At 34.5% G+C, this 24,316-nt stretch overlaps 1 protein-coding gene and 2 long non-coding RNA genes across 6 annotated transcripts in view; 2 read left to right on the top strand and 1 right to left on the bottom strand.

The window, feature by feature from the left end:
- LOC138127003 (uncharacterized) overlaps positions 1-24,316 on the top strand; it is a 171,925-nt gene that overhangs the window by 123,979 nt on the left and 23,630 nt on the right. The window lies entirely within an intron of this gene.
- Positions 3,856-11,108, top strand: LOC138126998 (uncharacterized). Of its 2 annotated transcripts, none has more exons than XR_011158046.1 (3): positions 3,856-3,941; positions 10,692-10,901; positions 10,968-11,108. It is a non-coding gene; the product is annotated as an uncharacterized lncRNA (long non-coding RNA). The 2 variants fall into 2 exon arrangements; XR_011158047.1 differs by lacking the exon at positions 3,856-3,941 and adding an exon at positions 4,210-4,248.
- LOC138126973 (centrosome-associated protein Alms1a-like) lies at positions 11,083-24,060 on the bottom strand. 3 transcript variants are annotated; one of them, XM_069042818.1, is made up of 6 exons: positions 23,798-24,055; positions 21,528-23,746; positions 19,889-21,114; positions 19,685-19,832; positions 19,484-19,632; positions 11,083-11,272 (listed from the first exon to the last, which is right to left on the bottom strand). In XM_069042818.1, exons 2-6 carry the CDS (start codon positions 23,734-23,736, stop codon positions 11,201-11,203), a joined length of 3,804 nt encoding a protein of 1,267 aa, XP_068898919.1. In that variant the 5' UTR covers positions 23,737-23,746; positions 23,798-24,055; the 3' UTR covers positions 11,083-11,200. The 3 variants fall into 3 exon arrangements, with proteins under 3 accessions (XP_068898919.1, XP_068898920.1, XP_068898921.1); XM_069042819.1 differs by having other exon boundaries at positions 21,528-23,741; XM_069042820.1 differs by lacking the exon at positions 11,083-11,272 and adding an exon at positions 12,381-18,970 and having other exon boundaries at positions 23,798-24,060.

The raw sequence follows: 24,316 nt of genomic DNA, 5'->3' as shown, positions 1-24,316 counted from the left end.
AAATGTTTGTATTAACGGAGATAATTTATTGTATATTTTTATGGTTTTCTAAAATTTTGAGTCCGGTCCTGTCTATTTCTCCGCTGTACTAGATTAATAACTGACGTGGCCCAGGATGGTATCTTTCTGGAAATCGCTCTGCGTACTCTCTGGACGCCGCAGCTGCATTTTGATAACTTGATAACATTGCCCATATACATTAGCAACATATCCGTGGGCTCATTATTTTCGTAATGATAAAGCAATTCCGACTAATTAGGTGACAACTCTGACAGTATTTTTGATTAACGTCCATGCTAATTTGATTTTTTTTTGTCAATTCTAATTTCTAACAAATCAGCGCTAATTTGAGCAGGACCGGTTTCAAAAATTTCAAAAAAATTAACTTAATGTATCTTCATTGCCGTACACATTTTACTAAGGTAATTTTGGCTAAAACTCTTTAGAACAACGCATACTTTCACATGTTAAAAGGAACACCTCAACTTCGAAAACACCCTGTATAAACTAGGCAAAAATGAATAGGGAATTTTTTCATTTTTGAATTTTTTATAAATACAGTTTAAAATTTTTCAAATACCTGTATCATTTTAAATTTATCTTGTGTTTAAGAATACGTGGAAGAATTGGGGGAATTATTTTGCTTTTCAAGAAAAATTGTGGAATTCCCTATTCATTTTTGCCTAGTTTATTTCAAAATTTTACGCATGCTATGTAATACCGTGTGAGCAACAATTATTGATTGAGATGGCAATAAATTCTGGTGACTTTTGGTGACTTTTATGTCATGTTCCAACGAGAAAACCATTTTATTAATAAAAGATTACACAAACTAAGACGTTTAAATTTGAAAAGTATGCCAGCTGTCAATAATGTCAATAAAACAAACCGAAATAGATACAATTCACAGTCTTGAAAATTTCATGTAAAATTTGTTATTGTCAACTGAAACAGTTATTGTTGCTCATCCTGTACTTTCTCTATGTAGAATTTGGTGATTTTTATGTCAACCAATCTCTCGCTGGACAAACTATAGATACATGCATCAGCCTGATCTAAATCATCTATTGTGTGTTTCAAAATGATTTTGGATAAATCTGACAACTATGTACGAAAATTTATGTGGCAACTGTGTAGGTAGGATAGAGTTGACATTTCTTTGACAGTTCATAGTCGCGTTTTTTTTAAATTGTCAAGTCAACGTGCAATGATATAAAAAAAAAATCAAATTTACGATTATGAACTGACATATCCCATCCACACAGTTGCCACATAAATTTTCGTACATTGTTGCCATACTTATCCACAATCATTTTGAATCACCCAATGTTTCTTGTGCAATAATTTTAGATATAGGATTGTTTCTTTTACCGGATTTGTATACATATTTCGTTTAGTATCCCTGTTTTATAACAGGAAGGTACCTCATACATATTTGTCTTGATTAATAAATTGTGTAATGATTTATTAATAAGAGAAAGAACATTTGCTAATCGTCATTTTACTCTCTCTCTCTCTCGATTATTATTTCTTTGCCATAACTTTATTTCGATTCAATAAGCAATCTCTGTACATTTCCAATTTCAATTTTTTAATTTTTTTGTTTCTTGATTCTTTTACACATTTTCTCTTCCTTTATAGAGAGAGAGTTTTGCGATTTTTTGGCTGTGTAAATTTACTTGATGTTTGTTTCCATGTTTACCCATATTAAGTTATCAGGTAAGAATTTACAAACGAAATTTGATTATACCAGACTTGAAAGAACCTACAATAAACCTTGAAAATAAAGAATAATACCTATAATGTTGATAACAGTAACATTAGAGGGGGCATAAAGTAGGTACACTTTTACTGACTGAAATCGAATTACATATTTCAATTACCTGCCACTGACAATGACAGTGACATCAGGTAATGGTAAATCTGATTTACACAAGCAAAATGTAAGTGTATGCTTTTTAAGTGAACAGAAGTGTACATAGTACTGTCGCGAGTAATAAATTTTGGTCGTCAAGGTCATTCTTTGACGCAACGGAAAATGCTCTAATGTGAAACGAGCTAACCTCTAATAAATTCTATTTGTCTTGTCTTGTCAAGATCTTGTCAACTTTTTGGAAATCCCAACTGGGTTGCCACCCTAGCTTCAGACACATCCGTCTCTATCAGCGAAATAATTTTTACTCTGTTAAAATACGATATTGGGGCCATAATTTTGAATATTTAGAATAAAACTTTTGACAAATTTTTTTGATTGACGTTTTAGTGACATTGGCCCTAATTAAGCAGGCAAAATTTTTAATTTGTGACAGAAGCGGGAAATTTCAAAATGACCTTGACGACCAAGATTTAATGCTCGACTGTACATTGTAGATCTCAATTTTACATATTCTCCGATTGGTATTCCTAATTCATCTTTGAATAGTCTAGGTACACTTTTTTTTTCGAGGGCATCCAATCCATTTTACAATCTGAAGTATAAAACCAAAAACCATTCAATATTATCGCAAATATCTTTTTATACATCAGCAACTTCTATATAAACAATAAATGAATCTTCAACTGTTCCTAATAATCCAATTTTTTCTTATAGGTATATTTTTTTCAACAAGTTGTAGCTTTCACAATTTCAATTCAACAAACCCGCAGTATGTAGGTTTAATTAATTTTATTATTGTTTGTTTTTTATATTTATATGATACGTTCTCTTCATGTATTATTATTATTTATAATCTGAAACATTTTTACCTATACCTTTCAAACTCTTTATATTTATTTATCAATAATTCTACCTTAGGTTTTCCGTTTGCTTTCCATACAGAGAACTATTCATAAGTTTAAAGAATCTTTTTCAAAATCATTTGTAGCTCCCTGTCTTGTGTTTAAAACAGATTTATGGCACCCTGCGGTGAACTCTCATAATCAAAAGTTAACAGGAGATGAGAGTCATAAACGCAAAATATCCTTGGGCAGACTCTACATCTGCATTTACTAAGAACGCTCCCTCCAGATGAGGGATTGCATATTCTTTCGGAGTTTTATCTGATTTGACAAGAATTATTAATGAGACACAAATGACCCTTCTGGTAAAATATTTTTAAGGTCAAATTACAATGAAAGGGTCGGTACCACCATCTTCACCTGGTGTCCCTTCAGTGAACACAATTGAATATTATCGGTTTATTAGTCGGTTTATTGTCCTATAGTAAATAGTTATCTGATGCGAGAAGTGGACATTTTTTTATACTTGTTTACCTTGTTTTTGAAACAAAAAATACATTTTTTGAGGTTTGAAAATTGGGGTATTTTGGTTTAAATTTGATGTTTTTGGAAAATGGAAAAAAATTTAGGGGTTGAAAATAGGGTGTTTGTTGAAAATTTGATTGAATTTGAACGTACATTGAAAAGTGAGTTGTTTTTACTAATTATATTATTAAGGAATTAGCAAGGCAAGGGCCGTTTTTTGAAGTTGTTTTTAAAAGTGGTTTAATTTGCGAAAATGGATATGAAAAGTGCTACTTTTGTGTAAAAACCGCATTTTAAAAATCTGCGTTAGAACTAGTGAAATGTTCTGCTGGATAGTTAAGTTATCTATAGTTTTATTGGCTGTAAGTCTACAACAACATCAAGATTGAACCTAGCACCCTAGTTCTGAGCAATTCTGTCTAGTTTATTTTTGCAGAGATTGTTTTATATAAATAGTAATAGCGTTATTCATAGAGTGGTATAGTAAGCATCAATGCAGGCCACAATAGAATAATAACGTGTACAAAGGAAATAATCTCTTAATTTAAGTTAAATTAACACAGGGATGTGGGCTTCGCATATAAACCCAATTGACTCTCATTAAACGTCAGTGGCAGACTTTAACGCGTCATGTGTGTTCGTCTATTATTTAATATACATGTTGTGTCGTGTTGATGACACCAAAATCCTGCAAAAAAGTACGTATTACCGCTTCTTATTTACAAAAAATCCAAAAATCTACCAATTTTCGAAACGCGCACCAACTACCTAAATATTTTCACAAGTCCACTTTTTGTTTATCGGAGATAACTTCTACAGTAAACATTAACAATCGAGATAAATCCAAGAGAGTGAGGCATTATTCAAACGACTAAATGTAAATGAAAAAAGACCTTATCACGCTGACCCCTAACCTAACGATATTATGATGACCCCCAGCCATATTTTCTAAAACAAATAGTCGTCGAGTTGTCGGTGTGGTGGTCACAAATACACGCGTTCAAGGTAAAAATCTCCACTATTTTCTTAGATTAAATATACCGAGTGTTTTTGCACTAGTACTGTAATTGCATCCCGCTGCAAGTGCTAATCTACTCTAATTTCAGGTACGCTCGGTATTATGGTAATCCGAGTTTTAGGTTAAGATATTCGTTGAAATTACTTATGCGATTTTGATGGTCGTTGTCGTATCAGTGTTCATTCATTATTACAAAACGTGTCAAGATCGCGTTCAAGTCTTCGATTATCAGCTGCTCTAAATTTTTGTAAAATTGTTGAAGCAACATTTTAATTGCTCTTAACATTACGTAGTAAGCTCTTCTTAAATTCTCTCGAGTTTCTCCCCACAACGACTATTTCCCGCATTCTATAAAAATACATAATTCATAATGATTGCATCCTGTATTTAACAGATTGCATGATAGGGGCGTCTCTTATGGCGTCACTTGTGGTCCTGAGACGAGTGATGACTAATATTCACAAAATTCTTAAAAGCTGTTTGCTGTTTCACTCCAAAGGAAAATATGGAAATGACTCGATTTAACTTATATTTTTAAATTAAGATTTTAACCCCTAATTTCTTATTTTAACATTAAAGTTTACCATTTACCATAGAAACATATTGTTGCAACAATCCATTATAGTCACGTTAAGATAAAGTCGACTTTAAGTTCATTATGAAACTGGCCCTAAGCAATTTTTTTCAACAGAAGGTTTCTGCACCCTGATACATTTTTTCCTGCAAAAATTAATTAATCACAATTTTAGTATCAAATCAAGTGAAGAAGTAATGATTACGCTTCTTGAGTAATTGGCAACTTTGGACAATTTCCACATTCTAAAAATGTATAATTAATTGTTAGATATGTATTATATCTTAATAGCTGGAGCTCCCAAATAATAAGATAAGAACTGTGATAATTAAGTAGGTGTTATATTTTCTGGAGTTTCCACTTTTTTTTTTCATTTTTATGTTACAAAAGGGAGTAATAAATCAAATACAGTCTGATTTTGAAAGTTGTGCAGATATTTTAACCTGAGGTAGTGCGTGATAGAAGAAGGCAAAATAACCCAACTTGCCTTATACACATGTTAATGGTTTACAAGAGAATCAAAGGAATCAGTCTGTTTGGGAACTGCTGAAAAATTTCAAATTTGGCGAGCAGTTTTGACGTACGACCAACCTAAAATGTCAAGTTTTTCTGCCATTCGAGGTTATGTTTGATTTTTACCGTGAAATTTTTTTGAGTTTCATCATGAATCTTTAGTAAAATTTGTAAAGCGATGATAATATTCAGAAAACAACAAAGTAAAAAGACTAATTGTGAGTAAAAACATGTAAATGCAACATCAAAGAAATTGCTCAAATTCCTGCCATCGTTTGCAATGCAAGCTTAAGAACGACGTGTCCAAGAAAACCGAACTCGATTTAGAATTCTTGTTTTGACGAATTACGTGAGCGACGTTTTGAACCCGCATCAAACTACAAACTAACGACACTCAGGTGATTTGCAAGACGCTGAGTACTTGTTCGTGGCTGGTTTTCAATTTCGTGAAGAATGTCTTTTTCTGGAAGTAAAATATGATCTTCTCGTTGGCGGCCAAGATAGCGCTTATTCATTTCGAAACGCCCGAAATCGCGAAGATGCTGCACAACGTTTCAAACGGTTTGCTCATTGGGAAGTATCCTTTGAGGAAGCCTTTCATCGAAGATTTGATGTGCTAGTTGTAAATGTCCATGAGCTTCGCCATAGATCATTCAGGTTCTTGTCAAAGTGACTTAATTTTGAATTAGATGACAACAAAAAAGTCTACTATGATTTTTTTGAGATAAATTTTTCATAAAATTCAGTTTGAACTTTTTTTGAATAAATTTTAACCCCCTTTTTTCCAAAAATATTCACATTTGTGTAAGGAAATCTTGGCTCAATCGTTATCTATTGTGAAGTTCTACCACTGGTTAAAATATCTGCCTTGTATAAACTCTTATAAACTCCTTGTCCCTTGTCCCGTTTATGAGTAGTACACAATCCTAATCTAGTCGACTAGGGATAATATACAGGGTGGGGCATCGTACACGCGCACGCGAGAAATCGCGACTTCTAATTAAATAAAATTGTCGAAATTTTTCACACTTACCTGCCTGGCTATTAGTAACGTACAGTTAATTTCAAAATTATCGAGTACACCTCAAATATCAAGAAGTCGATTTATTACAGTTTTTTCCGCATGTAAAGATGGCTTTTTGAAATTTGAGCGTCATATTTTTTATATAGGTTAGTAAGTTTGACAACATAAAATGTCGCTGATATTTTAGTACACTATAATATCGTCTATTTTATCCTCTGCACAGTGCTCTTCGCGATGTTATAGTCCTGGGCTACCCTCCGGATCGACCACCCTTCTTCTAATTTGGAAAGAATGAGCAGTTTCGCGTTTTCGGTTAGATTAGGCATTTTATTTGTCAAAATTGACATTGATCATTGACAAAAAAATGTAAGTGCATTTCACACTGTAAAAAATTAGGTGTACTCTATAATTTTGAAATTAACTGTACATTTCATAATTTTTTGATAATTTTTCACTTACAAACAAAGCCAAAAAAAATGTAAATTTTAACCAAAAAGCCAAATTCTGATTTTTATACTGACCTACCCAGATTTACTTCCTATAATTATTTAGGAAATCAGCGGAAAAAAACACCAATTAGATTTTGGATTAAACGCAGTTTTACATTTCAATTTTCAAAATCATTTTTATTTATGACCTGCTACTTGTGCTGTCGTAAATTTAGGTGACAATGGAAACTGTCATTTTTATGGCAAAGCTGTAAGTAAGAGGCTCAAAACGGCCGGCTACTAGTGAATGGTCCTTTTGTTGGCAAATTATAGCATTTGGGCCATACATCACCCGTCTGGTTCGAATTACTTAGCTAACCAAGTCAAAATTTGTAATTGTGCCACCAGGGTTTGATGCGCTAGCAGATACAGATTCGCTTATTGTAAAAACATTATAGGTAAATTAACAGTTAATTTCAAAAAACTAATAAAACTGTTACGGCCTTATTTATTAACAAAAAACTTTAAAAAGTCTCAAATATACCTTAGTTAGGTATATAAAATTTCGACAATTGCGCGTATACGATGCCCCACCCTGTACAAAGCTTATAACAAGTCGTTTTCACTAAACATGAATACTGGATATAACAATAGGATTACAGGAATCTTAGTAAAGATAAATAAACGAACGCTTGGATTAGGTAAAGAATTAAGAAAATAAAAAAGTAATTTAGTAATACATACAATCGCGGCCAAAAAAAGTAGGACAATACGTTACTGTAGAGGTAGAGACTTCCAAAATGAATGAGTTTGAATCAGTTTTGGAAGTGTCTACAGTAACGTATTGTCTTACTTTTTTTGGCCGCGATAGTATATTCTTGAAGATCAACCATCTGATTAGTAATACCTTCTATTTTATGGTTATTCAATATAACTAAGTAGTTAATCAGAATGAAAATTATTTTTGATTTTTTTAGTGAACGTCGACACGTTAGAAACATAACGGGTGACTATTAAAATTTTCACTTAGGGTTGGCTATGGAACATTCTTTGTTTTCCGTTGCACCTTAGACACTGATAAGTTTGACATTAGAGATGTTTCAACTGAACTGACTGACATTTGTCGTTCGTTCTTGCGTGTCTAAAGTAACAGAAAAAATAAAAACTCGTTCAAGTGAAAATTTTAATAGTCACCCGTTAGAAATTATATCATGCTTATATAATTCATGGTTTTTATGTATATTATGAACAGCGCTAACTGGATTTACTTTTGTTCAAAACAAAGTTATCGTTCTATTAAAATTGAAAACTCAAAAAATGCAAGAATTGCAAAAATTGAAATTTTTTTAAATAATTTCCAAAATTTAATTGGAAAAAAATTTCCAAAATAATCTTGATTAAATTAACCCATCAAATTCAAAATTGAAAACTTCAAAAATACAAAAAAAATCACCTTTTATATTTCATATTTTAAAATTTGACTCGACGCAAGTTTTCCAAAATGACAAAATCTTAATTATGTACCTATATTAAAATAGAAGTTGTAGAAGGCATCTCTATTCAAGCACGAATTTGAAATTCCGAAACGAGCCGCGTAGCAGCGAGTTGAGGAACAAATAAGTGCTTGAAGGCCCTTCTGCAACGAGTATTTTATATTATTTATTTTTCACTTTAGTATAATTGCATGATAACTCCTAGGATACGAAATACGTAAACATGTCCATAACAACCGGGGCATAATACAGGGCGTAATAAGAATAAGCGGGCGTAATGAATTCATAACGCCCTCATCAATTCATAATTGCAAAGATGCCAATTTTTTTTTTTTTTTTTGAAAGAACACGTATAGTGAAAAATAAAATCTTGTATGCACCACGGCGTCACCGAATGATTACGCCCATCGAACGATATCCATCTCTCGGGCTAAAGCCCTCGAGTTGGATTTATCGTTCTCCGGGCGTAATCATCGTTGTAACGCCCATGGTGCATAAATAGCTATTTTTCTATTTTGCCGCTTTATACCATTTTATGAATAAAAAAATAAAAAATTTAATGTAGGGAATTTTGTGGTGGTTGGTGACATTTCTTATGTGGCATAATTTTAGCCGGCTGGGAAAAATATTATTTTTTTTGTAATTTGCCTCCATTTTGATTCTCTAATAGACATATTAACAAACGCGACGTCATCATCTGCGATGTCATTATAGCCATTAATTCACGGAACATTTTACGAACATTTTTACGTTGGCAAAGCTTGATGCGGAATTATCTTGTCGTGCATGTCAGTTTAAATTAGAAAATGTGTCAAGAACAGGAAGTGTCCAGTGGAAAAATTTGACCGTATTTTTAGCAATTTCACCTTCTCCAGGGGGCGTACATGCAAGATTATCTTGATTATCTGCCATATTCGTGTTTTGTGACAGAATTTGGATAAAACAAAAGGCGACTAGATCAAAATTTTAATTTAAAATTACGACATTACCAACGGCCATAAAAATCTCTAAATCGACTAAAGTCAAAATTTTAGTTTAAAAAGGGCAAATTAAAAAAAATACTGTAAAAAACTTGTTTCATAAGACCTTGAAGCACTCAGTCTTTAAAATAACTCGTGGTTGGTCTTATGAAACTTGTTTTTTAATATACTATTTCTAAACACAAAATAGAAAAAGTCAAATAAATTTCATAATTTGCATAAAATTTACAATTGCCTGAAATTCTGGTTTCGTCAAAAATCACTGCAAATTAAACATTTCAAAATAAATCTAAATCTTTTGGCAACTTATGCTCAATAAAAATTGTTAAGTTATTTGAGAATATGGATTCTTGGAAAAAGACGAAAGTACATTTTTTGACGTACGTTTGAGATAAAAATAAATTTTGTATTAATTTAATTTAGTGTTAAATTAAGAAATTGCAGTGATTTCTACTAAAAACCAATCTAATCTCTGGAAGTTGGAAAATTATACCAACTTGTAAGAAAATAAGAAAGAATGAATTTCCAGTTTTTGTTGCGACCCGGTATAATATAATCTGAACTATTTAGTCGAGATAAATGGAAACAAACGACATCTTGTTGTTGGCGCACTGTGTAAACGTCGTTAAATGCCTAGACGACGATAATTATTCATTTTGTAGATAAAAGTAATCAAATTGAAATTATTCAAATGGTTCGATTATTTAAGTGATCAATAGAGACATCCGCGCCCACATAAATAATTTGATGCCTTTTAAAAATTGACAGATTTTACGGTCACCAGTCATTGGCCCGTAAAATATAAAATATCTTAATTTACGATTGCCGTAATGAGGATGTAAAACGAATCGGGTCAAAAACCGTCTGGTTCACGACTTCGGTCCTAAACCCACACACCTATACTCGAAAATTTGAGTCGACTCTTTTAATCAGTTGTTCGAGCACACTTTTGGAAATCAATGATATAAAAATGTGTAACAAAAATGGCAAAGTCATTAACCATTATCATTACATGCATAATGTACACAATAATTGAATTAGTTCGTCGCTGGTGGAGCACTTCAGTCGGCGTAACTATGTGGGCCAAACGCCACATTCCGTGCAATACTACAAGTTTTCCATCTTGGCAGAGACGTGTACGACATTTAGTCAGATCTCACTCGTTCAGAGTCAATTATAAACCGGCAGACGTTTAATTTACGAAGGGTCGTTTCAATTAACCTTCCGGCGGACTAACGAATGAATGAAAAAATTGTAAAGGGACCACTAGAAGGAGGTAACCGTGTTTCGACTGTCATCCACATGCACACACGTTCACTAGCCCAGTTAATAATAATTCAATTGTTGAGAGGCCGTCTGTGGTCAACTGCCTTCATTTGATTATCACCATTACCGCATGTAATTGTCTGATGTTGCAGGAGCGGCGAGTACCTGGAGGAAAACTGTCCTGTTACTAAGTACTAGTGCCGCAGGAGTACATTCGACCTCCTGCTGCTCAAGTGCTTATCAATGGGAACAGAACTGTCTCGTCGGCCCAAGAAACGCATCCCGGGAAAAACTTTGTTAAACGATGACGCCAGTGGAGAAAACGCGAATAGTGGGAGTCACCTTTGCCATCTCTTGTTATCGTAAGTTGATTTTTATTGAGTCTGTGGTATTATTTTTTGCTCTACAACTTAACCTTTTAATTACAGTTGGGGACAAGAATTACATTTTTTGATAGATCGGACGTCACTGACACTCACTTTACAAAAACAGAAGAAATTGTCGCCGGCTAAATTCCGATTTTAATTGAATGAAAGACTTGGCGGTTTTTTTGTACTTTATTTTGCAAACATTGTACATCGGGTAGAAAAAATACTTACATCTGACTATGTTTTGAGCATCTCGAGCTTCATTTGTAATGACGTAACGAATGGGAATTTTGCTACTTTAAGTTGACCACTTTGGCGTCCAGAGGAAGGTTCCTTTTTCCCTTCAAAACGTTTTCCCTTAGTTTCTGAAACAATAAGCGTTACTGCCGCTTCCAAATAACAAATTAATTAGCAAAGAATATTATGTAGTTTGGTAGAAAAATAGGTAACTATTTGACTCTTTTTTTTAGTCTTTATTTTCTTAGAAAATTTACAAGTTTTTTACTTGTTTTTTATTTTTTTTTTATATTTGTTAAAAATATTGAAACATGTATCTTTTCTCCGTTTTATCGTCTGCTAGAGTTTGGTGATGAACTGATGATTGAGACAAGCATTTTTCAGACAACTTTACAAGCAGTATAGCATGCAATGGGGTGTATTCTGTAACTGCTCCGCTAAATTTTAAAGGCAGTTAAATTAAGTGGTCATAACAATGACCAATCAGGGCTTGAAATTTTAGATTTTAAGACGCTAAAATTTTAACGCCCTTTTAAAAATTACATAATACGCCCCATTATTAACTTACAATATGTTATTTCGTTTAAAATTATTACTAGGTTTTACTTTCATATTAGGGTAAATATCATGCGTTCAAATGAAAACCTGGGCTGAGTAGGGTCTGGAAAAAGTAAACCGTTTGGAACAGTGTAAAGTTTGAATTTCCCGCCGTTTGACATGAATGACATTTGTTTATGTTTAATCGGAACATGATTGAACATGTTTTCAAAAAAAGGTGCCCTTAGATATTTGCTTCGAGAATAGGAATCGTTAATTGTTCTATTTTTAATGTAAAACATTGCAAAGAAAGAAAAAAACAGCGAGATTTTTTGTTTATAAATTTTAGGTTAACTGTCAATAAGCTTTAATTGCAAATGTCAATTTATACTTTAAAAAAGCAAAACAATTGAAGGTTTCCAATGCCTTCCCAGCTCAGGATTTCATTTGAATGACCGATATATGTACAATTGCGGACACGGAATCTTGGCCACAACTGACATTTAACTGACAAATATGTGTGAAGTGTGAACTGGCCTTTATTGAATATAATCCAACTTTTGACTCGATAATGCCATTTCCCTGCTTTTTTGATGTCACCTGAAAAACTTCAAAGTGATTTTTAATAATTGTCATTCATTAATGACACTAATCATTTTTTTAAGAAATGTCCAAAAAATGTTGGCCGAGAGGCCAAAATTCCGTGTCCGGAATAGTATCATGCCGGCTAAAAAATTTTAGCCGTCATTTAAAAAAAAAGTTGGAATTCATACTTTATTGTCATTATGATTACCGTCTTGATTATCATTGATATTTTTTTGTTCGACACTGTCAGAATTTGAGAATTTTCTCCTGTGTAAACGGATTTTGATAATTGTCACAACTTGTCACAACGAAACGTCAAGCTAATTTTAAAGATTTTAAGCTATTTTTTGATGCCTTTAAGGGGCTCGTCGAACAAAAAAACGTTGTATTCAATTCGTTCGTGTGTAAATTGGGCCTTTTTTGGCACTCGTGGGCCTTTAAAACGCTCGTTTCACTCGCGTTTTAAACTGGTCCACTCATGCCAAAAAAGGTCCAATTTACACACAAACTCGTTAAATAAACTACTATTTTGGGTGGTAAATTTCAAAACTCGAAATTATTTTGTCACTTTCTACTGCACAAGTGGGGCTACGGTTCCTAAAGGTTTATTTACACTTTATGTGAATGTCAAGATAGTGATGGCCGCCATAGTAATAGATTTCTTTTTTTCCTTTTTTTCTACATATGTTCTAGCATAGGTTAATTTTTAATTGTCCTGTAATGGATTTGATATGTTGCACAATGAATTTATTTATTAATTTAACAATAATGATATTTTATTTTTTACAGGTATACGTATATTACGTGAATTTAAACTAAAAATAAACATAACTACTTCAACCTTCAGTCTAATTCATTTTTAAGATACTCACAGTGAATGTTCAGTTTAATTTATTTAAAGTGTTGGAAATTACAAATAAATGTTATTTTTGAAAAATTGGCCATTACGTTTACGATTTGCGTTTACGTAATATACATTCAATTTTTTTTTTTAATTACATAAAAGTGTAAGCTATTCTGTATGAACTGACAGAGAACCGATTTTTCTCTGTAATTAAAGTACACTTCTATTAAAAAAAAAGCGTACAAGTAGTGAGCACAATTTTGGCTAGATTGCTATGTATATTGTAAACCTATCCTTTAATTGTTGTTACTTAGAAACCTGTAACAAAACCCATGCTGATAGCCGGATTTTATCGATGTATTTTTCAGAGATTTTAATGTGTGCAAATGTTTTGCCTTATTTATTAGGCAAGTATTACCAATTACTGAATTACTACAAACACAACTCAAACTTTTATTCGTAAATTTATAGAAAAAGGCAACTCTCAACAATCTAACAACAATTTAAAAATTTATAAAAAGCAATTTTCACACATTTGACATACATACAAAATGTCAGTAATACGTTTTCTTGGAAACGATTAATTAATTTTATCCCCATTTACATTAGCTCTCAATACGTGTACGCTTTTTTTTTTGAATAGAAGTGTACCTAACATTCGCATTTGAGATGATGTTGAAACGATTGTATAATTTGATAAATTCATGAAAAAAATTAAATTGTTCATTATCATACGGGTATGGAAAATTAAACAACAAATGTAGACAGATTGAATAAAACAATGGGTGATCAATGTAAACGGTTCTTCAATAAAAACATTATTTATAGATTAATCGAATCGTTATCAAAATTGACAAAAAGATACAAGAGAATTTTACATAAAATGAATTTTTGTTGGAAATTGGCACATTGAAATTACAAAAAAAAAAAAAAAATTAATTGACGTAGGAGGATTAGATTGTCAACGTATGGATAATAGTTATTTTCGTGTCGCCGGCCGGAATTTGGTAGTTTATAGATCTCGAAATCGTCCAGAAACATATGAATTCCCGGCCTAGTCCGGCTAGAAGTAGGGATTTTGAGTTGTCATCGGTTTTGGGTGGTATGTGTTATCAGGATTCTGTCAAGCGTCAATGTTCTGTGCATGGCTTGTTAAAAATGTTTTTCTATTCACAATAACGTACAAACCTCTAAAAAGCAATATTTTACTAAAATTAATTAACGAAAATTACGTTTTAAGCGACTTCTTGACCAAGAGCTGGTGTATCTGCGCGTATTATACCAAATGTTTCAGGAAAATGTCAAAAAAAAAACAGTGTCGACTTCTGCAGATATTTGTTAAATAAAAGTTAAAGTACTTGTTTTAATAATTGGCATTAGGGACTTTTTTATGTTGGCAACACTGAAACATTTAAATTTAAAAATCGACATCGCTCTTGTTTCCTGACATTTATTAAATTTAATTAATTTGCTTTTTTTGACATTTTCCTGAAACATTTGGTATAACGGATACACCAGATCATAGTCAAGAAGTCGCTCAAAACAGTCAAAACGTAATTTAAATTAATTAATTTTCGTGAATATTTAAATAATAGCTTTGTAGTTTGTACATTATTTATTGTAAAAAGAAAAACATTTTTAACGAGCCATGCACAGAACTGATATTGACGCTTGACAGAATTTTGAAAACACATGCCAACCGAAACCGATGACAATTCAAAATCCCTACGTTTTGCTGGACTAGGCCGGCAACGCATGTGTTTCTGGACGATTTCGAGATCTACAAACTACCGAATTCCGGCCGGAGTCACGAAAAAATTTAAATTTAAATTTTTTCGTTACTCCGGCCGGAAAGTTTGAAAGGAATCGGACTGCTACAGTAGGTACTTATTGCTTCAAGGGTAGTGAAATCTAAGGAAGTTTATTATTGTTACACAAACAAACATGATCAATAAAAACGGATAAGGGTAGATATGAAAAACAAAACTTCTGAAACGTATGGCCTAGCTTCAGTCATACTAACAGAGGTGACGACGTTTTTAAAACATTTTAGGAAAAGAATTAATTTAATTAATTAATTTAATGCCATTCTTTGACATAGTGGCATTGTGAAACGATGCTTTAATAGTAGTAACCTATAACATGTATGACATTAACTGTTCTCTTTTTTTTTCATTTAAAGTCACCCGGTACAACGTTTAATAAATAATAATTTTCAAATAATACAGAGTGTCCCAGAACTGGCGTACATCCCGTTAACCACGTGCTCCGCTCTTTCTGCTGAGAAGGATTTCACTAGAATGTTTTTGTTTAACCTTATAGTTTTTAAACTACAGCAATTTTAAGTTAGCCAATCACAACAGAAAGATTGCAGATAAATCTACCCTGAGCTGTTGTTTCCTAGGAAACGCATGGATTGAATTTGCCTACGATGATTGGTTAAATTAAAATCGTTGTAACTTAAAAACAAAAGGATTTAAACAATTTTTCTTGCAGAATCCATTTCAGAATAAATATTTACATTTGCAGTTAACGGGATGTACGGCAATATTGGGTGATTCAAAATGATTGTGGATAAGATGGCAACTATGTATGAAAATTTATGTGGCAACTGTGTGGGTGGGGGTTTGTTTCACATTTTATAACAGAGAAAAGAGATTGGAAAGAATGCCTCGTAATCATAATAAACTCGAAATATGTAATTACGTCCATTTTTAAACAGGAAAAACTCTTGTTCAGGAACTAATTTTATAATTAATGAAGGACTTGCTACTTTTGAAGGAAAATGACATTTTCGAGTTTATATCATCTTTTGCTTTATCGAAACGTCTGTCTTAGCTTGTCTTACACATACAGAATCGCTAAAAAGTATGGGTATTTTGCAGCTAAATATTTTCAGAACTTATTCCGAATTTCAGAATTTATTTTTTTTTAAATGGCAAGAGGGGTCAAATTTAATATTTTTGAAAAGAGTATTTTTTTATTAATTCAGTGAAAAATCTATTATTAATTAATTCATTAATAATGAATGCTTTATCTTCAAAGGTAAAACCCATTTTACCACTTATTCAGGGATAATTGTTGCTTACAATTATAGGATAGGAAACGTCCGTAAACTTTGCCGAAATCGAAAACTTTTTTCAAGGTTAACATCAACACCGTTGCTTTAAAATTGACGTTTCTTTGACAGTTCACCGTAAAATCTGCCACCAGTGGCGTCGCGTTTGGTAATAATAACAAAGCTGGTAAATTACCCATTCTTACGAATGTAAAATGTTGCTCTTGTTATTTTATGAATTTTCTCCATTATCCGATAATAATACTAATAAAATGCACAATTTTATTCTACATAACTCCAAAGTCTTAAATTCATGAGGTAGGTATGATTTATTATAAAGTAGTGTTTGAGACGACAAATTGTCTACGCCCATGCATTGAACGTTTATTTGCAATTTTACATAGAATTCTGCTACGACATGACCGATAATAATTTGCAACGCCTGCTCTGATTTATCTTCTTTTTGATCACTTTGTATATTTTACTGCTAGCTACTAGCTACTAGCTAAATAAAATTTAATACAGTAGTCGGAGTACTATTGCGGACACGGAATCTTGGGACGATTTGTCATTCGATTGACATAAAAATGTAAAACTGGCTTTAGGTGCAACTAACCTCACTTTCGATTTTTGTAATTTTTATCACACTGACATGCCAAAAATAAACTTTCATTTGTCAAATAGTTTGAAACGTATTTTTTTTTAATTGACGTCTAAAATTCCGTGTCCGCAACTGCACCACGCAAATCGGTAAAAAATTCATAAATAAAACACACTTATCACTCGCATTTTATAGGGGGTGCCAACGACATTTTTTTTAATAGTTAAGTATTTAAGATATAAGTATAAAAAGTTACCCTTTATTGCATGAACGGGTTTAAAATACGACCGAGGTACTGTCGCGAGCAATAAATTTGGTTAGATTGTCACAACTTTAAAAAATGTCCCTGTCTGATTATGCCCACGTCAACAGTGTCAAAATATTGAGAAAAAAAAATGACAATTAATGTTATACAACATGATGATAGGTTATGATATTTACGACTGTTTTACAATGGAGCATTTTCGATTGCGTCAAAGAATGACCTTGACGACCAAAATTTATTGCTCGCGACTGTACGAGGGAGTATGTATTTTAAAGGATGTGAGTGCAACAAAGAAACTTTTTACACGTATGTCTTGCAAGATTTTATCTAGGTTCGTGAGATCATCAACATAAATTTATATAAAATAATTATCATTGATTCAATATTTTATGAATAACCAAAGTCGCTTGAGAACCACGTCGTTTAGCAACCTACTTCTAAACAATGTTTCCAACAAATTGTATTGTTGTATTCTGACAGTTCTGTGCCATAAAAGCGTGCACTAAAAATTATATGGCACGATTCCGTCAGTTTCACTAAACGTCAACTTTGACAACGATTTTTAGTGGATAATAGTTATTTATGATATAAGGGTTAAAAGCAAGATTTTATTTTGAGAGAAGGGAACAAAATAAAAACACTTTTAACGCGAATATCATACACTATTTTTTCTAAAAAACAGTACAAACACCATTAAAAACACTTAAAAAATGATGTTATTTTAAAAATATAATTGAAAGCAGGACGCAGAAGAGCATTGAGTCATAGAGCGTTGCCTGTCCCTCGATTGTAGGTAGGTAGAGCTTATTATTCTGGTATTCATGGGTCTTTCTGTGCTCCTCTGTCAAAACGTCATTGTGACAAACGACTTGTCATTACTTTTAACACTAGTGGAAAAAAAATTTCATTCATGTACTAGTGTTTGTTGAAAATAGTTATTTACGAACTAAGTGCGGGAAGACGATGTTCCCCCATTAGCGCATATTTTTTAAATCACGAGCGACGAAGGAGCGAGTGCCTTTAATTAATGCGCGAATGACCGGAAGATGTCTTCACGCAAGTGGCTCGTACTATTGCGATCATTAAATTTTGGACATCATTTTTCTGTCATATAAAAAAAATTACTCTAAGGCCCGGTTTATTGACCTTCAAGTAAATTTATCTAGCCAGTAGTTGCTAAGATTTAGAATCTGCTATTGGTAGATCCATGGTAATTATCGTTCAAATAAACTTACTTGAAGATGAATAAACCAGGCCTAAATCATGCTTTATTGAAATTGTCACTCATGAATGATGAAATTGTTGTCAAATTTATCTACAATTTGTCAATATGAGCGATGACAAAATATTAAGTTTATAGTTTTTATTTATTTATTTTCTATTTTTTATTAATTAAAACCTCGTTCTATTCCATTTGTCTGATTTTTAAAACTTCTTGAATGTTTTGTCGGTAAATCTGACATTCACATTTTCAAAATTGACACAATCAAAATTAAGGTTATTAATACATAAAGGTCGTTTTAGAATGTATGACAGCACGATGACACTAGTCTTCAAAATTTATTGATCGCAACTGTACAATATTTTTTGTACGAACATTACATTTTTTTTTTTTGTTTTAATACATTAAACATAAACGAACATAAAACCAAGTAGGCAGTGATCTTTGGTTATTAGAAACAATTGCTTCACTTGACATTTCAATTTTTGCAATAATTTGTGAGTTTTGTTGTATTTGTATTGTATTTTATATACGATTTCCCTAATTTTTAATGGAAGAAAATCCAGGGAAGTTGTATTTTATGAACTAAATTGTATTATTATCAAGACCGATTTTTTTTAACGGCCAGTGTTTTTTGCAATTTTTACATTCGAGTCGATCGGGAACAACTCGTTGCTGATTGAGCGTTGGATGTTGGAAGCGTCACTTCCAAGGCTGTGAGTACAAAAAATAAATTAAATTGCATCTATTAATTTTTCGTACCACTTTTCTTTTCATATTTAATTCAATACAGTCGCGGATAAAAAAAAGTAGGACAAGTCTTATTAAGAAATTTAGCCAAAATTGAGTTGAGTAAACCGGGGTTACTATAATAAATAAATAAATATTTTCATTGTAACCATAGAAAGGGCAAGCAAATTTACATTATCGAAAAAACATTGTCCTACTTTTTTTTGTCCGCAACTGTACTATCGGTGGACATAAAAAACTGGGACAAGCATCAAATTTGTATAAAGTCAAAATTCAAAAATATACATTGTGTAAATTTGGCTTTTTACAAATAAGGTTATGAAAATTATGACATATTGTCAAAAACATCAAATTAAAGTTCAGTTCTTTAATGACAATTTTAATTTTGAGTGACAATTCAAAAGTCTGAGACACAATGAGCAAATTTTGGATGTCCCAGCTTTTAATGTCCACCGGTAGTACATGAGATTTAAGTACCTGGTTAAACGTGTCCGCCATTAACCTGTTGGCCACCTTCAACTGTCGTTCGTGGTTATCCACAATTTTCTTCTGAACCTCCGGACACCTGCTGTAATTCCTCTTGGTAATATCCTTCATCTCTTTCGAGGAAAATAATCGTTTGGCATCTGGAATCAGATCAGATTAATCTACCAGTCACCACTTCCCACATTCTCTCACTATTCTCACAAATGGCCTGACAGCTTCTCAGAAACTTCATCTTATTGTAATCGGTCATCTGTTCACGTTGTGCTCTTGAATCGTTCACCGTTTTTCTTCTCTCATCGGCTGTCTGTACAAACCCCGGTCGATTCTGACTCAAGTACTCCTTAAAAACACAAAGACAACACTTTCTCAACAGAATGTATCACAAACAAGTCATACTTGCAAACTGTACACTTTAGACTTCGGAACACCGCCAGTGCTAGTTTCTTCGGTGTCGTGCGTTTGTTTATCTTTCGTCTTCTTATTCTCTTTGTCCTTGTACCTCTTCTTGTACGTCACCGGAATCTTGATCTTGATTTCTTCCAACTGCTGCTTCTTCTTGGGCTCCTTCTTTTGTTCGTTGGGAGTTTTGTTCTCGAACGTCAACGTGTAAGCTATCCCGTTCTTGTTTTGAGATGTCCTCCTGAGCTTACACTTGCAGTACTTGCAGTACTGTGAATCGTTGGGATTTTCTGCGTGGACGCACGTGCAGAACTGACTGTCCAGATTCTTCAAATCGGTTATCGTTTGCTTGATCTCGTTCAGAGTCTTCGTTTCGACGACCGTGTAGCAAGCGCACACGTGCGCAGGATTGCTAAAGAAATTAGTCGTGTACATCCCCCTACGGTTTTGGCGATAGCACGGCCGACAAAGCGGGTACCCCTGGTTGCTCAGTTCGTTCCTGAGAGCGTACAGGTTTTTCGTCATGACGTTCTTACGTTTACAACACGAACAAGATCGAGCGGATTCACTGGCTGTGGTGGTTGTAGTTCCGGAAGTTGAAGGCGTCGAAGTTGACTGAGTGGCACTTCGACTCGCCTCGAAATCAGACTGGACCGACTCGTCTACGTTGCAAGCACAAGCCTGGATCTGCTTGTTCGAACAGGCGCACTCTTCACTCTGAGATGCCACGTTTTCCGTGGGTTGTCTCGTGGCCGCCATCTGGCTCCCGCAGTAACAACACGCCCTCTCGGACGCGTCCGTTCTGACCAGATCCGTTTCAGAAGTTTGAACCTCTTTGCACTTGCAACATTTAGGAACTGCTTCCGCAGGCGCGATGTCTAAATAAACGTCACACTGCGTCGTTTCGTTACGTTGGGTTCCACTCAACTCCTTACGTTGAATTTCATTGGTTTCCTTACGTTGGGTTCCATTGATCCCCTTACGTTGGGATCCATTGCTCTCTTTACGTTGGGAACCATTTGTCTCCTTACGTTGGGTTCCGTTAGTCTCCTTACGTTGCGTTCCAGTGGTCTCGTAACATCTGCAACACTTGCACGTTGTTCTTGTCCGCTCTGGTGGAGGTTCTTTGGTGTATTTATTGATAATTTCGTTGACCTTGTCTTTGAGGTCGCCAGAGTCCTGTATAGGAAGTTCAAACGAATAGGGTTTCGTGGCAATCAAATCTGTCGAGGAAAAAAAAAACAAAATGATGAAATATATTGAACACGATAAAAGTAAGAACAGATTTGCTCTGTTTGTTTTCTTGAATCTTAGATTTGAAAAAAATAAAGAATTAAATTGTCACCTCTTAATTCTTCGCAGTATCGAATTGGGGCTATTTTTTCACTCTGTGAGGGGCTGCCCACTACTTTTCTTTCTTTCTTTTTAAATTTTATGTGTTAATTTTTCAACGCAAACGCAAATGAGTTATGCGCAATGACAGCGCCGATGACCTTGAACGGTTCGACGCTGCCAACCTACATTGTGAAATGCACTATTCACTACTTTCAATTCCTCATACCAACATGACAATACTTTGACAGCTGATTTAAAAAAAAATCCACATCTAAAACGTTTTAGTTTTTACGATACTAACCACCTATCTTCGGCCCTTTAAACCTTGCCATTCCGCAAGGACACCCCCTCTCTTCCGCTTTACTCTTCGGGAAAGTGTCGTACTTGCCCACCCCGATGAGCGTCGGAGGTCTCGGCGTAAACTCCGCCAACTCGTTGTCGTCAACCTTCCTCGTCTTCACCTTGATGTTCGTGGTGTTATCGTCAGAAACGACCTGGATGTCGCCCACGACTCTCCTGTCGATCTGCACGTCTCCCGGTTTGCGCGACAACTCCTTCACGGAATAACTCTTCTTCCCGGACTTCTCCTGGAGATTGAAGCGTGTCGGTCCTTCTGAAGACGTACTCGAGGACAGTTCCGTCTGGATCACGTAGTTTCTGGGCGGGGCTTGTTCCGAATCCGAACAGCTGCACGAATTCTCCCGAGATTTGCCCAAGTGTTGAGACACCATGTATACGGTGGTCGTCCTTTGAACCTTCTTCTCCAGCAGACCTTTCAGCTTGGTCAAGTGGGAAATCTCGTCTTTGATCCAGGCGAGCTGATGTTGGCGCTCTTTCATCGCGAATTTGACGAGGTGGTCGCCTTGTCCTCTTTGCTTCTCCTCCAATATTCTCTCGGACAAGGTCTTGTCTTCTTTCCAGCTTTGGTAACTGCCGGATGACACGTTTTGTTGCTTCTCCAAGCTGCCACCGGTGTCTCCACTCTCCAGGCAAGTGGAAGGGGTCTCGCGTGGCTCGTTCAAGCTAGATATCGATTTTGTTTTTGAACCGAGCTGGCTCTCGCCCGGCAGGAACTCCTCGCTGAAAGTCTTCACGGTAAACTTAGATATTTGGGGCGGGTACCATGGTACATTCTCTTGCAATTTCTGTTGAGCCACCCTCTCATCCGACTTTTTAGGTATGAACAACTCCGAACTAGTTGTGCTGTCTTCTTTGTACTTATTATCGACAATTTTCTCAACAATCTTCTTGATGTAGCGCTTCTTCGTGACCGAATCGTATTTCTTCGACTTCAGCAACTTCTGCAGAATCGCAATGCTCTTGTTAACATCTCCCGTTAGACTAGTTGATTGTTTTTCCGAAATTAGTTGACCCAACAACGGAATCTCGTTGGAAGAATCTGTAGACACCACCAAAACCGATTTGGCGCTACCCCTTTGTAAATTGTCATTCTTCAACACGTTTCCGTGGCAGTACTCAAAACTGTCGCATTGCGATGCAATCACTTCAGCATCGGTTTGCGTGTTGGAGCTGCAAGTTTTCTTATCACTTTCGCTGTCGTAATTTATAATAATTACGCTCTGATTCTCAACGGGACTTTCAACCGACTGTTTGGACTTTTCCGCCGCAACATCCAAACTGTCTCCAGTCTGAACACATTTTGATAGTGCCTCGATGACACTAGTTTGAATTTTTTTATTGCTGCCTCGTTTCTTTTTATTATCAAAGCACTCAACTAAAATTGGTTTGGTGACGCACAAAGTAACAATTCTATTCTTAAATCGCGCTTTGTTTAGTTTGGGCACAACTGGGGTCTCAACATAATTTGAAGGCAGTTTTGGGGTTGATTCCGCGTCAGGAGAACCAAGTTTGCTTTTTAAGTATGCTATAGTACTAGTAAATGAACTTGAAGTGGTACTCATTAGTTTCACGTTGGTTCTGGTACTAGAACTGGATGACTCGACTGGTGGTTTTACTGAATATGCAGAGGAAGACGATGAAGACTGAACTTTTCTATAACCTGAAGCATCTTCTGGACTTGAATATGAAATCACAGTAACCACTTGGCTGCCCAATTTAGGTTTTGGTGGTCTCTCTATATTTTTATTGTCACCGGAGGCCATCAGAGTTGGCAAAGAAAGACTCTTATGCAACTTGATACTTTTGTTGCAATTATTATAACCGATGTCTGCTCCATTATCCCATTCTAATTTACGATTAGACGTCACACTACTTGCAGGGGACACAGCTTTTGGTTCAAGAATTTCCTCACAGTCACCTGGACATTCGTCAGCTTGTTTTCCCACAACAGTTTCACTGCTGGCTTCGTCTACAACAATACATGGTGCCGTAACAATTTCGTCGTCGTTAACGATTTGCGGCATATACGATAGGGATGTCCCTGAAAAGTACTTTGGAAGATTTTTGTTTTGTGAATACTTTCGGTAATAATCCACGATCTGCTTGGAGATGGCGTCATGTTCTTCGTCGTCGCTTTTATCAGAATCCATCTGAACTGTTCTAGAAGAAGTGTGATAACAAATTAAGATGAAAGAAGCCACAATAGCTCACCAAAATTCAAACTTGTTTGTAAACATAACCTCCAAAATTGATTAAAAAGAACGTTGCACACAGAGTACACAGACGCGCACGGTATAAACTATCAATACCTTAAAACTACGCTGATAATTTTTAAATCACGATTTGTGCGTTTGTGATGAAATAATTTCAATAAAAAATAATTAAATAATTTTGACAGCCGAATTTATAAAACGTCATTTTAAAATTTAAAATTCAAACTTTGAAGATTGAGCGCGAAATTCAAAATTTCAGTATAAATCCCCAAGATGTTTATGGACGATGATGAAGGTGAGACGTTAACGAATCGATGATGATATAAGACAAATTGTTGTTTCAGAAAAAAGTTTTTGTTACATTGAAGGAACTGTCATTGATAAAAACGCGGCACAAGAGATCAGCGAATTGCATGAAAATGTGTGGTTCAGAATGAGACCTCCGAAGCCGTCTGATTCCATGTACAATCCTTGCGTTACAGCGAGACAAATTGATTTAATAAGGATTATTTTGTTG

Source organism: Tenebrio molitor, chromosome 3, assembly GCF_963966145.1.
Source record: "Tenebrio molitor chromosome 3, icTenMoli1.1, whole genome shotgun sequence".
Classification (NCBI taxonomy): Eukaryota; Metazoa; Arthropoda; class Insecta; order Coleoptera; family Tenebrionidae; genus Tenebrio; species Tenebrio molitor.
The sequence above is the reverse complement of the archived record's forward strand: the minus strand, read 5'-3'. Positions and strand labels throughout refer to the sequence as shown.

Coding starts and splice junctions, on each gene's coding strand:
- LOC138126973 (XM_069042818.1), bottom strand. CDS start 23,736: ATGGATTCTGATAAAAGCGACGACGAAGAACATGACGCCATCTCCAAG. Junction 21,115..21,527: donor TAAAGGGCCGAAGATAGGTG/GTTAGTATCGTA, acceptor TTTCCTCGACAG/ATTTGATTGCCACGAAACCC. Junction 19,833..19,888: donor CTAAAGTGTACAGTTTGCAA/GTATGACTTGTT, acceptor TGTGTTTTTAAG/GAGTACTTGAGTCAGAATCG.